Source organism: Loxodonta africana, chromosome 8, assembly GCF_030014295.1.
Source record: "Loxodonta africana isolate mLoxAfr1 chromosome 8, mLoxAfr1.hap2, whole genome shotgun sequence".
NCBI classification, from domain to species: Eukaryota; Metazoa; Chordata; class Mammalia; order Proboscidea; family Elephantidae; genus Loxodonta; species Loxodonta africana.
Window position 1 is genome coordinate 20,929,642 of NC_087349.1, and position 14,470 is coordinate 20,944,111.

The window sequence follows — 14,470 nt, forward strand, 5'->3', positions numbered from 1 at the left end:
CTGGGGGCAGAGGCAGAGCCAGGTTACTGAGGGGGCACACACAGGTGCAGAGGTGCCCAGGGAGGGCTGCCGGGCTGAGCACCTACCAGGCCCATAGGCGATGGCCTTCTTGGGGTTCAGCTGTTTGGAGCGGACAGGGGCACCTGGCTTGAGCTTGGCCTTGGGGAACTGGGACAGGTAGGTCATGACGGAATGCTCATCCACATTGGGGTCTACAATCTCCTCAGGGGCAATCACCTGCCACGGGGAGGAAAGGAGTTACACAGCCCACTGTGCCCGGCAGCCCCAGTCCTCACCTGCCTCCTGGCCAGGTGTCCTTCTAGACCCAACTTCCATCTTTAGGCCCCCTGCCAGTGGCCCCATCCCGTCTGCGAGTGTACCTGGGGCACGCCGAGCCAGTCGTCCGCCTGCTGCATGGCCTCCCGGGCATTCTCCACAGGTTGGTTGGGGTCCCAGGCTTCCCAGTCAGGACAGAGACCTAGAGAGATGGGGAGGACGATGAGGGGAAACCAGTCACCCAGAACAGACGCATTCGTTCACCCTACACCCTCATGGACTGTGGGTGTGCACCCCTCCCCAGCCAGCTCGAGGCCCCTGAACCAGCCAGGTACCTGCTGACCACCAAGGCTGTGGCCCATCAGCTGGGGTGCCCATCTCTGCTCAGAGGCCCAGCAGCATTCCCTAGCCCAACAATGAGGCCTTTCTGCCCTGGCTGACGCAGCCTGGCACTAGCCCTAACAGCCAGCCTCCTGCCTGCTCAGGCTGCAGCACAGACCCTGAACACCAAGCCCCTGAGAGGGCTCCCCTCCCAGACCCCTCTTGCCTCATTGCAGCTGCTCCAGGGGTGAAGGGGTCACAGTCTGTCCCATGTATGTCCCTAGGTCTCCTCACAGCTGTTCTGAAGTCCTAGATCTCTAAGCATACATCCCACACCTGCCTGAGGGCATAAGACTCCCTCTCCCTGCTAACTGGCCACCTGGGGAAACTGAGGCTTTGAAGGATGAATTCCCCAAAGCTGCCCAGAGCCCAGCCCTCCTAATGTTAAAAACGCTGAGGGAGCCCCAGATCGCTCCTGTGAAAGGGGGCCGGGGTACTTGGTCCTGGCCAGGACTGGAGGAGGGGGCACTCTCACATGGCGGGGAGGGGGCTGGCTCAAAGGCTGGAATCCATGACTGGCCAGAACAGCTGAGCTCACTGCTGGCAGCTACACCAGCTATGGGCAATGGCTCAGCAGTTGGGAATGCTTCCCAGGCGGCTGGTGCCCCCGCCTCCCACCCCCTGCTCCCCGGCTGACCCCAGGGCGGGGAAGGATTCTCCCAAGGGGCCATGGCTCCCCAGGTTCAGGGCTAACCAACCCAGAGTGGAAAAAGCCCCATCTTCTCACGAGACGAGGGTCAGAAAGGAAATGGTGCACGGGGTGGGGCTCTAGCCTGTGCTGCCTCAGTTTCCTTGTGGCCCTGATCAGCCCCCACCCGACCAGGCCAGGACCTACATTGAGGGGGCAGGGCTGGGTCACCTGCCACTTGGCAGCGCCATGCCAGCCTCAGTCCACATCATCCCGGGCCTCAGCCTCTTCTCAAAGCTGTCCCAGGGTCTCACAAAGGAGCACTCGGCAGTGCCCAGGTGTCAAAGTAGAGAGCACGTGGAGCAGGGTGTCCTGGCCCGGGGATCGAGGTTCAGTTCTGCCAGGCAAGCCAAGAGACTCTGGACAAGTCACTGGCTCTCTCTGGCCCTCAACATCCTTGTCTGTAAAATGAGGGGCTCTAAGCCCTTCCTACCCCTGTAGAATCTGGCACACCCAGCAGTGGAGGCCTGACTCCAGCATGAATCTCAGCTGGAGGAGAGGGAGCCCCACAGGGGTGCATTCTGACAACTGTGAGCCTTGGTAGGATTGGCTCATCCTAGCTCTCCTTCCAGCTGAGGGCTCCTCAAGATACCCGCTGGCCCACTCACCAGGGGCACAGTTGTCCACCAGGGCGCCGAGAGCTTTGCCGTCCTGCCAGTCTCGGTTGAAGTTGGTGATGGGCAGCTGGGGCACCTTGTTCTGGATCCAGCCGAGCAGGCGCTGCTTGGGCGTCTGCTTGCGGGCGTCCTCGTCGTCCTCATCCTCCCACATGGGCATGGAGATGGAGTAGTGCAGGATTAGGGTCCAGATCAGGCCCAAGATCAGCTTCAAGTTCCCATCCACGATGGCCTTGCTGTCTGCAGAGCACAGAGAACCAGCTGGGCTCAGGAAGCCCACCCTCCGACCCAGGGTACCTTCTGCACCTGCCCAGCTATGGGGAGGGTGCTCCCAAGGCAGCTGCTACAGCGCTGGGCTCAGGCCTCCTATTTCTGGAACCTACCGCCTCCCTCTCAGCCTACTAGGTGCAAAGTGGAGATGCCAAGTCCTTCAGGGGCCTCCTCCCTTCAGAATGAGGCTGCTGCCCTGTGTACTCCTGCACAGATACTCTTGCCTGTTAGAGCACTCCAGTCTGCCTCCTATCGGCTATAGCCATCCCTACAATTATCCAGGATCTGTCTGGCCCTACTGGTTTATAAGCCTTCTGGGGGCAGACACTAGTTTTTTTGTTTAATGGTTTTATCAAGGTATACTTGACATATTATAAACTGCACATGTTAAAGAGTATAATTTGATAAGCTCTGACATGAAGCCAGAAAGCCATCACCCACATCAAGATAACAAACATATCCGTCACTTCCAAAAGTTTTCTTGTGTGGACCCCTTGGTAATCCCTCCGTCCTGCCCCTCCTTGCCTTTCCCTTCCTGGGTAATCACTGATCTGCTTTGTCACTATAGATTAGCTCGAAATTCCTAGAGTTTTATACAAATGGGTGGTGCGAATGGTTAATGTGCTCGCTGCAAGCCAAAAGGTTGGTGGTTTGAGTCTACCCAGAGATTCCTTGGAAGAAAGGCCTGGCGATCTGCTTCCGAAAAATCAGCCATTGAAAACCCCATGAAGCACAGTTCTACCCAGATACAGGAGTTCAGTTAACCTGAGGGCAACTGGCTTGGTCTTTTACAGAAGTGGTATCACTGCTTTTTGTGTGTCCTCTTTCACTCCAGACCCTGGGTTTTATCTTTCTATACTCAGGGTCTAGGACTTGATGGGGCCTCAAAAAATTTTGATTGAATGAATGAATATTTTAAAACATGAAGTTGCAGAGGAACAAGACCAACCTGGTTTCCACCTTGATTGCCATAAAAGGCTTTTGGAACAATGGGGTCCTGGGAGGAGAGAGGGTGTCCAGCTGGCAAGCTCAGTTTGCAAATGCTGGGGGGAAATGGGATTTCACAAGAGCCTGGGACTTGTCACCGATGTAGACTGGAGTCTCAGAAGCTGAGACACGCTCCACTATCAACTCCTTTGAGGAATACTATGGATCAGACCTGACTCCCCCAGATTGTTCAGGCCTAGCTCCCCTTCAACAGCCAAAGCGAAACATCCAGGAGGCAGTGGCCTAGGTGGCCTAGAGTATAGATCTTTGGAAACCTCATCTGTAAAGGACAATGCAGACCTGAAAGCCATCAGCTCCAAGCTGAGCTGCTATTAAGAGGTTCAAAGGGGGCGGAAAACTCAGCCTTGTTTACTGGCGTTGCCGAGAGATGGGAGAGTGTGGGGCTGAAGACTCCCTGTTATACATCTTTTCCTGCCCCCCATTCCTAGATCTGGGGAAGGGTGGAAGAAGACCCAGGGCCAGGGAACTCCAGCATCCCCCACCCCACCCCACCCCACTTGCCCCAGGAGGGAACCTTGGTCTTCCAGTCCCTCCTGCGGCAGGCTGGCCCCTAGGTTCCCCACCCTCTCACTGATTCATCCTTCCTTCCCCAGCAGCTCCCCAGCCCACCCCCTTTCCCCTGGCTCCACTGCAGCACAATGGTTTGGCAGCTTTCACATTCCATGACATACTCGCTCCCGGCCTCCCAAAGCTCTGCTCTCTCGATGGCACAAACACACCCACAGTGCATTCACACAGTCTTGACACCCCAATGCCCCTCGACCTCTTGCAGCCCTGACAGTCTCCAAAGCCAGCACTCACCACCCAGCAGGGCTTCCTGCAGCGGGCTGGGGCCAGACCCCCTAAAGGGAGGGAGGGAGACCTTGAGATTGCTGGGGGCTGGGAGGGGATGTGTGGGGTGATCATTCATACTTGCTGGAGAGCGAGGTTTCTCCCCAGCAACTGGCCCAGGGCCAGACAGCAAGTGGTCCATGGCTTGGGGCGGGGGAGGGACTGAGGCCGGGGCCGAGTCCCACTCTGGAAGCTGTGACCTTCCTCTCCCTCCTTCCCCTTGGAGGCCTGGGGAGGGGAGCTCAGCTCTAGCCAGGCTTCCTCCCTCATAACTCCCCCAAGCCCTCTTCTCGCCTGCCTAGGGATACCCCCAAAGGAGCGGGAGGAGCCAGAAGCCAGTCCCTGAGCCGCCCCTGCCCCCAGGCCTCAAGTGGAGGGGGAGGAGGAGAGAGGGCTGGGCCGAGGGAGGTGCTGGGACAGCTGCTGCCCCCTCCAGCCCCTCCTTCGGCTGTTGGCTCAAGGAGAAGGAATAGCAACTGGGGAACAGCTGCGGGACAGAGTTGCCTCATAGGCCTCTTTGTTCCGAGGGGCTGAGGGGGCAGTAGGGGACCTGGGCGGGGTAAGGGGGCACAAAGGGCCAGAGCTCCCCCAACTCAGGCTAAGCACCTCTCCTCGGGTAGCTGTCTCCACTCCCAGCTCCCCCCTGGCCCCAGCTTCTCTTCTCCAAGAAGGGCCCCCCACTCAGGTGCCCAGATGTTCACCTTCAGTCTGAGACCATGCCTGGGGCAGAGGCCCCCAGAACAGCCCCTTCCCCCCAAACATGAGAAGAGGGGAACCAGGGGAAGCAGACTTCCCATGGGTTGTTCCCTCACACCTCGGGCTACCACCCCTGTAGCAGGCCCCTCCCTGCCAGCCTTAGCCCCAGCAGCTGAATTGCTGACAGCTTATCTCATCAGCTCCAGGGAGCCACTTGGCCTACTAAATGGGGACCAGCTCCCCTTCCTCTCAACTGGACGGAGGAGCTTCCCTCCTGCCCCTAGACCAGCCTTCACTTCTCCCCCTTCAGCTCAGAGCCAAGGGGCCAGGGGCCAGGCACCGCTCTGGGGGAGGGAGAGGTGCAGTCCGGAAGGATGAGGCCTGGAGAGGGACCAGTGGGGAGGGAGGTGGAGAGGCTTCCTAGCCTGTCTGTCCCGGGAGACCCCACCTGGGAGAGTCAGTCCTGCCTCTCAAATTTCAGCATGCAGGGGTGACAGGGGCTGGCCAGGCTCTGACTCTCCCTCCACACTCGGTCATGTAGTCCGCAGCCCCCCACACCCCCTCACTACACACCAGAGCCCCCTCCCCCATGCCTGCCCTCAGGCTTGTCCTTCTGGAAAGCTCAGAGACATCTGCTGTGTCACGGAGGCAGGGCTATTTCCAGGCTGGAGCAGGCGGTGGGGTGAGGGCTGGGGGGGGGGGCAGTATTTGGGCAGGAGGGGTAAGGCCAAGGGAGGGGACTGGACAGGGCAAAGGGCCCCAAACTGACCTCAGCTGCTAATTCAGGAGGACCAGAGATGGCCCTGAGGGACAGTGGGGGTGGACAGACAGTCCATTATCTGGGGGTGTCTCTGAGGCAGTCGTGGGGGGTTCTAGGCTACCTGGCCGGCCCATTGGGAAGCCCACATGGAGCCCCATATGGGGCCCCTTCATGTAATTCACAGCAGAACTCTTAAGAGTTTACCCCGGGAGTGAGGGTCTTTCCCGGGACCCTGGCCTACTCAAATGACTGTAGGGCTGGGAGGACAGGGGGCGCTACTTGCCACTCAAAACCCACCCTAGACTTCTCTGCTGCCAAGCTTAGAGTACCTCCCCACCCCCATCCCGTCCCAACACACCTTCCAAATCTGGTTACACTCAAGGACTCCCTCCTTTTACAGGCCTCCCCTCCCTCCCCGGGCCAGACCGTTAGCTGCAGCCAATCCCCAGCTTCGGGATGGGCTGGGGCCGGCCACGGCTGGAGCCGGCTCCCTGGGCCAGGGCAGGAGGAGGCCAGGCAGGGGTTAAAGCTCCCGGCGCTGTTCAGTGCTCAGTGCCTTTTTAGGTGTTTGAGGCAGGGCCCTGCCTGCCCTGGCCCCGGGCCTGAGACCTGAGCTGAGCACAAGCCCGAAGTGGGCCTGGACAACATCCTGCCGCCCACCAGCTCCCCCTCGCCTCAGAGCCCGTGGATCTGGGCACTGATGGGGACCCGTCTGCAGTCCCCGCCTTCCCGTGGAGGTGCTGGGAGGCCACCTGCTTTGTTTGCCGGGGAAGGGGGGGGGGTCCCAGTCGCCCAAAGGAAGGAAAGGGATAATGAATAGAGGCAGGTCGGTGGGAGTGTATGGTGCTGGAGGGCTGGGAACGCCGCGGGTGCCCAGGGTCCTGAGAGTCCTGAACGCAGCGGCCTGAGCGGGAGGGTGAGGGAGACGGGGCAGAGGCATTTCCCTGCCAGCCGCCCTGCCCCAGGTCTCTGCTCCCCGCGCCCACCAGCTCCTGTGCCCCCTGCCCGGGGGACAGCTCCGCCCCACACACACACCTCCCCGCCGTGTCCCCCCGCCGTGCCCTCGCCGCCCGCACTGACCGATGGACACGAGCTTGATGTGCTCGCGCTCCAGGAACTCGAGGGCCACGGACACGTTCTCCAGCTTCATCTGGCGGAAGTTGGGGCGCGGGTGGAACTTGCGGTACATGCGCTTCTGGCTGAGCACCTCGAGCAGCGCGATGAGCCGCAGCCCGTCGCTGAGGTCGCGCTGCAGGTCGGTGAGGCGCTTGCCCACGCACTTGAGATGCTCGTTGCACCAGCGCGTGAACGTGTTCTGCTGGATCTTCTTCCACGGCGCGTCCTCCGCCAGGTCCTTCTCGGTGGACGGCATCTCGTCCGCCTCGTCGGCCAGGCCGAGGCCCGCGGGCTCCGAGTAGCCGCTGTTGTTCATCATGCTGGCGGCCGGGCGGGCAGGGGCTGCGGCCGGTTCGGGTGGGTCGGGCCGGGTTCGGGTGGGCCGGCGGGCTGGGGGCGCGACCGCGGGCTGGGCTGCGCGCTCTGCAACTTCTCTGGGCGCGCGGCTCGCGGGCCTCCTCGCTCGGGTCTCTCTCTCCCTCCGAGGGCGGAGCGGTGCTCGGGAAGTGCGGCGGGCCGGGCCCGGGGGTTTAAGAAGCCCGCGGCCCCCGAGCCACGTCAGAGCGCCGGCCTCCCAGGAATGCCGCCCGGCCGCGGGGGGCGGCCCCGCCTCCTCCCCTCCCCCACGGCGTCTCCCCGTCCCCTCCCCGCCCGGGGCTGCGGGCCAGGGGCCGAGAGCGCAGGCAAGGCCGCACCCCGACACCCCAAACTAAGCACCGTCCGAAATGAACTATGCTCCCGTCACACCCCGCCAGGGCTAAAGAGAGAAATGGGGAAACTGAGGCCAGTGGTTAAGGTGACACACGTAGAGAATTTTGACAGTTTTCTGGACGGGTTGGAGGCAGGGCCGTTGACAGGCGCTGGGAGGCCTGGCTCCTAGCCCAGGGTATTGTCCACCTGTGGGCTGAGAAGGGAAGTGTGTGTGCTTGTGTGGAGATGGACTGAGAGGAAGCTGGGACAGGCCAATTAGAAGACTTGGGGGGCCGGGTACCTGACCTCACTGCTCCACTTTACAGGTGGAAAGGCCTCATTTGGGGCCCAAACCCAGGGTCTCAGGGGAAGACTGAGGCTGCTGCCCCTGACTCAGTGAGCCTGTCACCAGCCCATTTAGCCTCATCCTCTCAGAATGAAGCTGAGCTCAGGAAAAAGGTACCAAGTGAGTCACAATGTGCCCCCCCCATCTGACTCAACCAGTGTGAGGAGAGGGGAGGGACAGACTGTGCCCCCTTAGTGCCAGGGAGCCCCCTGGGCAATGTGCCCACTTTGGCCACTGGGCAGATCCTCCCAGAGAGGGGGTGGGTTAGCCAGACACAAACAAGGAGAGCCCTGCCCAGAGCAGCCTAGAGGGAACAGTGACTAGGGCTGGTCGGCCCAGAGAACCCCAGGGAGCCAACCAGGGTAAGCCAAGGGCAGATAGAGGCCTGGGGAGTGGCGATGGCAGGGAAACTGAGGCACATGAACAGACGAGCTGGCCTGGAATGAGAAGAAAGAGCTATAGAACATATTTACATGAAGAAAAGTTATATCCTGCAATTCTGTAGCGTACATGTATTCCGTGTCTCCTGGCCTCCCTTTTAGGTCATCTTTCCTATCCTTCCAGACCCAGTAAGTTTTGAGTAGCGTATCAATGAGAGGATGTGCAAGAAGTAGGCAAACTCTCACATCGCCAATAGCAAGCTGAGCTGGGTAGTAGGCCATGTCTGAGCTGGAGCAGTTTCTTCAAGCCAGGTAGCTCCCAATTCAAGGCATGTGATGACAATGGAGAGGATTTTGGAAGGTTCTGGGACCTCATAGGTGAATCTTTCTACCCTTTTCCTCTCCTCCCCCAGGCCTAGCAAAAAGGAAGGGGACTGTGGGCATCTTTGGGGTCTCTATCCCCAAGGGCAGAATGAGGTCAGTCCGGCTTATGGAGCTGAGAAAGAAGTTCAAGGGCTTTATGGGGGACAGTATGTATGATTGAAAGTGTCCGTGAGTGATTTCTTGTCCTCCTCATTTAATGAGATTGCCTCCTCATTTAATGAAAGGGAGAAGTAGAGAAGGGACCAGAAACAGAAAAGGGCCCTGCTGTACGTGGCTGGGGGGTGGGGAGCTCTGGGGGCCCTGATAGTGACAGGAGAGGTATAAATAGCTTAGGCCTTGTGGCTCATGTTCTGTCGGCTGCCTGTGACGAGGTGCTCAGGAATTCCACTCTCCTGCTGGCTAACCCTCTCCGCGTCTCCAGAACTCTCATTTCCCCCAAGCCACCTTCGTCCCATGGCCAAAACCACCCATCAGGCACCGGTGTTCCACATCTACTTGACAAGCTAAGCTCTCCTGTGGAGAGATGCCCAGCTCCTCAGGGGGCAGAGCTGGGTTTCTCCAGAGAACTGTGTGCATGTGTAAAAGGGGGGACTTCTGACATCCAAACCTGAGGAGCCAGGAGCTCTGAAGGCCTCATGGAGAAACTGAGGTACAGATCTGAGAAAGGCTAGATTCCTCTCTCTGAGCTGTTGGGGAGGAAGAAAGGGGTAAGAAAGGGCTGCCTGAAGCTGACAGCTCCTTTTCAAGCCCTAAGGGCTCATATTCCTGTTGTTTGAATATTCCCTGAGGTCCCCTGTCAACTGGGGGCCTCCGTGGAGATGAGGAAAGTTCAGAGAGAAGCAAGTGAGTAGAGAGAGAATTCCCACATATAATCTCCCATTACTCTTCCCGCTCTGACTCATTATCTTACTCCAGGAGAGACCAGTGTGCCTTCCCAGGGGACTGAGTGGATGGTGGCAGAGGAGGGTACAGAGTGCCAAGGGATTGTTCCTGTCACCCACTCTCACTCCACTCCCCCGAAACCTGAGCCTCATTGCTGTCCAGGATAAATCGGGGCCTGACTCAGTCCTTAGCCAGCCAGTCACAGTCAGCCTGACCCAGGCACAGGCTGGTGACTCAGACCTCAATATAGCCCGTGAGCCCAGGCCCCAGGCCCAGCCATGTGGGCCTGAACAGACAGTGCACAATGCTAGTTCTGGGGCCTGCCAAGTGAGGCCACCTCCCTGAGGAGGACCAACGGTGTTGTTCCTCCCCCAGCCAGCAGGGGCACTCAGAGGGACTTACAGGGGGTTTCGTCAGCTAAGAATTTGGGGCTGCGCTGGCTGCCACAGTCCTTTTATAACACCCTGACTCACTACCTGCTGACCTGCCTCAGGAGACCAGGTTGCCCAGGCTTTTCACCTGTCCTGCCTCTCCTATCAAGGGGCATTGCTCGTCAGCCACAACATTGGCCATATTTAACTTGGGCTGAGTAGAATCTGAGTAAGCGGCTCCAATGTGCCATGTTGGAAAATTCTGCTTTTTTGGAACCAGGGGCTGTCCAAGCTCACAGCCAGCACTTTGACCAATCAATGACACTGACTGTGGCCCTGGGCCTGGTACCAGGGACAGTGTGGCAGAGTAGAAGGATCCACAGGCTGAATTCCAGCCTCTCCACTTCTGGCTCTGTAGCCTGGGGCAGGTAGTGTAATGTGTCTGGGACTCAGTTTTCTCATCTATAAAATGGAGTTAATAATGTTCTTATAGGGATTTCTTTTTTTTTTTTTAATGTGTGAAGATAGAAGGAGATACCATGTAAAATGATTAGCACAGTGCCCGGCATATAGTAAGTGCTCCAAAACAGTCATTTGCTTCCCCTGCTGGTATCTTGGGGACCAAGTGGGTCCTGGTGAATTCTTCCCTTACAGCTCTGTCTCTACAGCCCCTGTAGAGACCACTGTCGGAATCTCCACACTGCTCACCTCTTCCCTTCCCTAGTGAATCTGTGTACTAACCCTCCACCTGCCAGAGTCAGAGCCAGCAGCACAACTGATCTCTAGAACCGTGCACTGGCCTCAGGAACAGCTGGTCCTTGGCAGGAGCGGCAGGCAGGGTGCTCTTCCATGTGCAACTGAAGCGGGGAGGGGAGCCAGGGAAACAGAGGGGGCTGGTCTTGAGGGAGAGAGAAGAAAGGAAGCATTATGCAGGGACAGCAGAGGTGAGAAACTGGGGCTCCTGAAGGGGTCTGGAGTCCTTGGTTCCATCTGTACCTGTAGGCCTGGCTACATGCCTGCCTGTGGCTTCTAAGAGGCACCCCTGTCGACTTAAAATCAATCCCGCCCCTTTTTTCTTAAACCGGCTCAAGGGAATGTTCCACATTCAACACAATGTGTATCAACAAGACCAGAAGGCATGAAGTTCAAGCCAAGTGAAGAGTATGAGGTTCTAAAATGAGCAGAGAGGGGCTTATGCTCACATAAAGGCAAGTGTTCCACAAAGAAGAGGTCTATTCTAAGGAAAAACATGTAGGGAAAGGCAGGGCCACATTCCTGCCGACACTCCGTGCTATGGATTGGATTGTGTCCCCCTAAACTATGTGTTGGAATCTTAACTCAGATACCTATGGATACAATTCCTTTTGGGAATAGGGTTTTCTTTGTTACGTTAATGAGGCCATATCAGAGTAGAATGTGTCTTAAACCTAATGACTTTTGAGATATAAAAAGAGCAGATTAGACACAGAGAGAAGCTAGCACAAATAGCGGAAAGATAGTAGATGCCACCTGGAGATGGCCAAGGAACCAAAGAGCACTGGGGCTAGAGAAGCTGAGACAAGGATTTTCCTCCAAAGTGGACAGAGAGAGGCCCTTACCCTAGAGCTGGTGCCCTGAATTTGGACTTATAGCTTCCTAACCCATGAGGAAATAAATTTTTGTCCTTTTAAACCACCCACTTGTGGTATTTCTGTTACAGCAGCACTGGACAACTAAAACAGAATTTGGTATTGGTAAGTGGGAGTACTGCTTCAGTAAATACCTAAAATGTGGAAATGGTTTTGCAATTGGGTAATGGACAGAATCTGGAGAAATTCGGAGCCTCATAGGAAGAGCCTAGATTGCCTTGACGAGACTGTTGGTAGAATTATGGACACTACGGGTAATTCTGATGAGGGCTCAGAAGAAATGAGGAATCCTCTAGAGAAAGCTTCAATCACTATGAACAAAATGTTGCTAGAAATGTGGATGTTAAATGTACTTCTGGTGAAACCTTAAAAGGAAATGATGAACAGGTTATTGGACAATGGAGGAAGGATGGTGCTTTTCTTTTTTTAGGGTGATGCTTTTATAAGGTGGCAAGGAACTTGACTGAATTATGTTCAGTGGAAGGTAGAACTTGTAAGTAATGAACTTGGATATTTGGCTGAGGAGATTTCTAAGCAAGATCTTAAAGGGGCAGCCTGGTTTCTCTTTGCCGCTTAAAGTAAAATGTGGGAGGAAAGAGATGAACTTAAAAATGAACTGTACAAAATGAAACCAGAACTTAAAAAAATAAAGTTCTGGAAAATTCTGTTGTACAGACTAAGGACACGTGTCCTGGAACTTTCACCAAGGGTCTGGCTAAACAGTCTTTTGTTAAAGAGATTAAGCCTGCAGCTGATGGGTCTAATAAACCACCGCAGCAGAAATCTTGTCCGATTAGACTAGAAGGGACAGATAGTACAACGTGAAGGAAAGCTGCAATCCTGGAATCCTACAGGCAGAAAATGGGCCAGTGAAGCCGCTTGGCTGCGAACATCTGTTGTCCTCCAAGAAAAGGAAGGCATCATCCTAGGAACAATTCAGAGATCAGCAGGACTGTTGAGGAACTATGGCGGGCAGGGCTGCCTCTGTTTCAAAGGGTGGAAAAACCGCCTCCTAGGTTTCAAAGTCTCATAGGCTCATAGCGACCCTATAGGACAGAGTAGAACTGCCTCATAGAGTTTCCAAGGAGTGCCTGGAATCAAGAGGTGGAACTGCTGACCTCTTGGTTAGCAGCCATAGCACTTAACCACTACGCCACCAGGATCGCCATGAGTCGGGATCAACTCGTTGGCAATGGGTTTGGTTTAGGTTTCAAAGAGTTAGATCTCCACCATCTCGATTCTGGAGCGTGGTGCTGCCATTCAGGTGGACCAAGAGGATGGGGCCTTTGCCCAGAGTTGAGGGTGAGGGGCTGCAATGTCCAAGGGCCAGGAGAACAGAGCCACCCAGGGCCAAGGGGTTGGGGTCACCACGCAGGTGGATCAGGAAAATGAGGTTACCCAAAGTCGAGGGAGCTGGGTTGCCATCCCAGTGGGCCTGGAAGGAGAGACTGAAGCCTAGGGCCAAGGGGCCTCCACCCAGAATCCAGAGAGGGAGGCCAACATCCAGAGTCTGAGGGTGGGGCTGTTCCCCAGATGGTCCTGGAGAACAGAGGATTATTTTCAAGCCTTGAAAGCTAATGAAATTTGCTCTGCCAGGTTTTGGACTTGTTTGGTTCTTTGACACTTCCTTCCCTCCAATTTCTCCCATTTGGGTTGGAAATGTCTACCTTGTACCTAATTCCGCCATTGTACTTTGGGAGCAGATAACTTGTATTCGAGGCCCACTGATGGAAAGGAATTTTGCCCAAGGATGGAACAGGCCCAGAGTCTCACCTATACGTACTTGATTTAGATTTAGATGATTTACGAGGTAAGATTTGGGACTTAGAGTTGTGCTAGAATGGAATAAGACTTTTGTGATGATCTTGTAGTGAATGAGTTTTGCATGTGGGAAAGGCATGAATTTTGGGGGGCCGAAGAGTGGAATGTTACGGATTGAATTGTGTGACCCCAAGATGTGTTGTAAATCCTAACCCATATACCTGTGGATGTAACCCCATTTGGGAATAGGGTTTTCTTGGTTATATTAATGAGGCCGTATCAGTGTAGGAATAGATGTCACATAGAGATTGCCAAGGAACTGAAGAACTCTGGGGCTGGAGAAGCTGAAACAGGGGTTTTCCCTCAGAGCGAAGAAAGAGAGCCCCTAGAGCCAGTGTCCTGAATTTGGGCTTCTAGCCTCCTAAACCATGAGAAAATAAATTTCTTTAAAACCACTCACTTGTGGTATTTCTGTTACAGCAACACTAGATAACTAAGAAGCTCAGCCTCTAGGTTTGGTCCTGGGAAGGGGCCATCTGCCTACCAGATCCTGACCTCCATCTTGGCTTCTAATTCCAAGTTTAAATCTGATTCTCAGCTACAGATGATCATCCAGTCCTTTTCACTGGGTGTGTTTTCCAGCCAACTGGTGGCTAAAATGGGTAAACGGTAGCATCTTACTACACTCAACACGTGGCCACGGGTACCTGGTGGGTTGTGAAGGAAGTTCTTTAATTAGTTTACCACTGAGAACACAGAATCTAATGTCATTGACTCAAACAATGCTTCTCAAACTTTATTGTGTATGCTAATCACCTGGGGACCTTGCCAAAATGGAGATTCTGTTTCAGTACGTCTGAGTAGGGTCTGAGATTCTGCCTTTCTAACAAGCTCTCAGGTGATGCTGAGGCTGCTGGTCCATGGACCACACTTTGAGTAGCCAGGGACTAAAACCCAGTGCCAGACCACCCTAAATAGGGTCTTTAAAGAGCAGTCATTTTGAGGGGGAGCAAAAGGGACAGGTAGCACTGCCCTCAGTTTTCCTATTGCAGCCATGTTTATAGGGTGAGGACTCTGGAGCTGGTTACAATTTCAGCGCTGGCCCCAGGCCTTCCAGGATGGACTCCAATTCAGCCTATCACTCCTCCAAGCAGCACACAATTTTAAAATCTCCTAATTCTAAATGTCCTTGCTACGCCCCCCTGGAAAGGGCTGGAGAAGTAATGAATTCATGCAGTCCTTGGCAGTGCCCACTACAGTACACACTCTGGAAGCACATGCTGCTTCAGTTATCTGGTTGAATGAAGCAAATTCCTTTGGCATTAGGCGTAAAGGAGACAGAGAGAGGGCTCCCAAGGAAATGAGTAGTCATGGGGGCCACTGTG

General features: G+C 55.4%; 1 protein-coding gene across 2 annotated transcripts in view; it reads right to left on the reverse strand.

Annotated features, from left to right (window-relative positions):
* The window catches only part of FLNC (filamin C), a 29,175-nt gene extending 22,056 nt beyond the window's left edge, over positions 1-7,119 (reverse strand). For both annotated transcript variants that reach the window (XM_003407263.3, XM_003407260.3), the window contains exons 1-4: positions 6,608-7,119; positions 1,954-2,202; positions 381-478; positions 87-237 (exon numbers count right to left, since the gene is read on the reverse strand). In XM_003407263.3, the coding sequence (XP_003407311.1) occupies positions 87-237; positions 381-478; positions 1,954-2,202; positions 6,608-6,962 (853 nt within the window). In that variant the 5' untranslated portion in view covers positions 6,963-7,119. The remainder of the gene's footprint in view (positions 1-86; positions 238-380; positions 479-1,953; positions 2,203-6,607) is intronic.
* Positions 7,120-14,470: the final 7,351 nt, after the last annotated feature.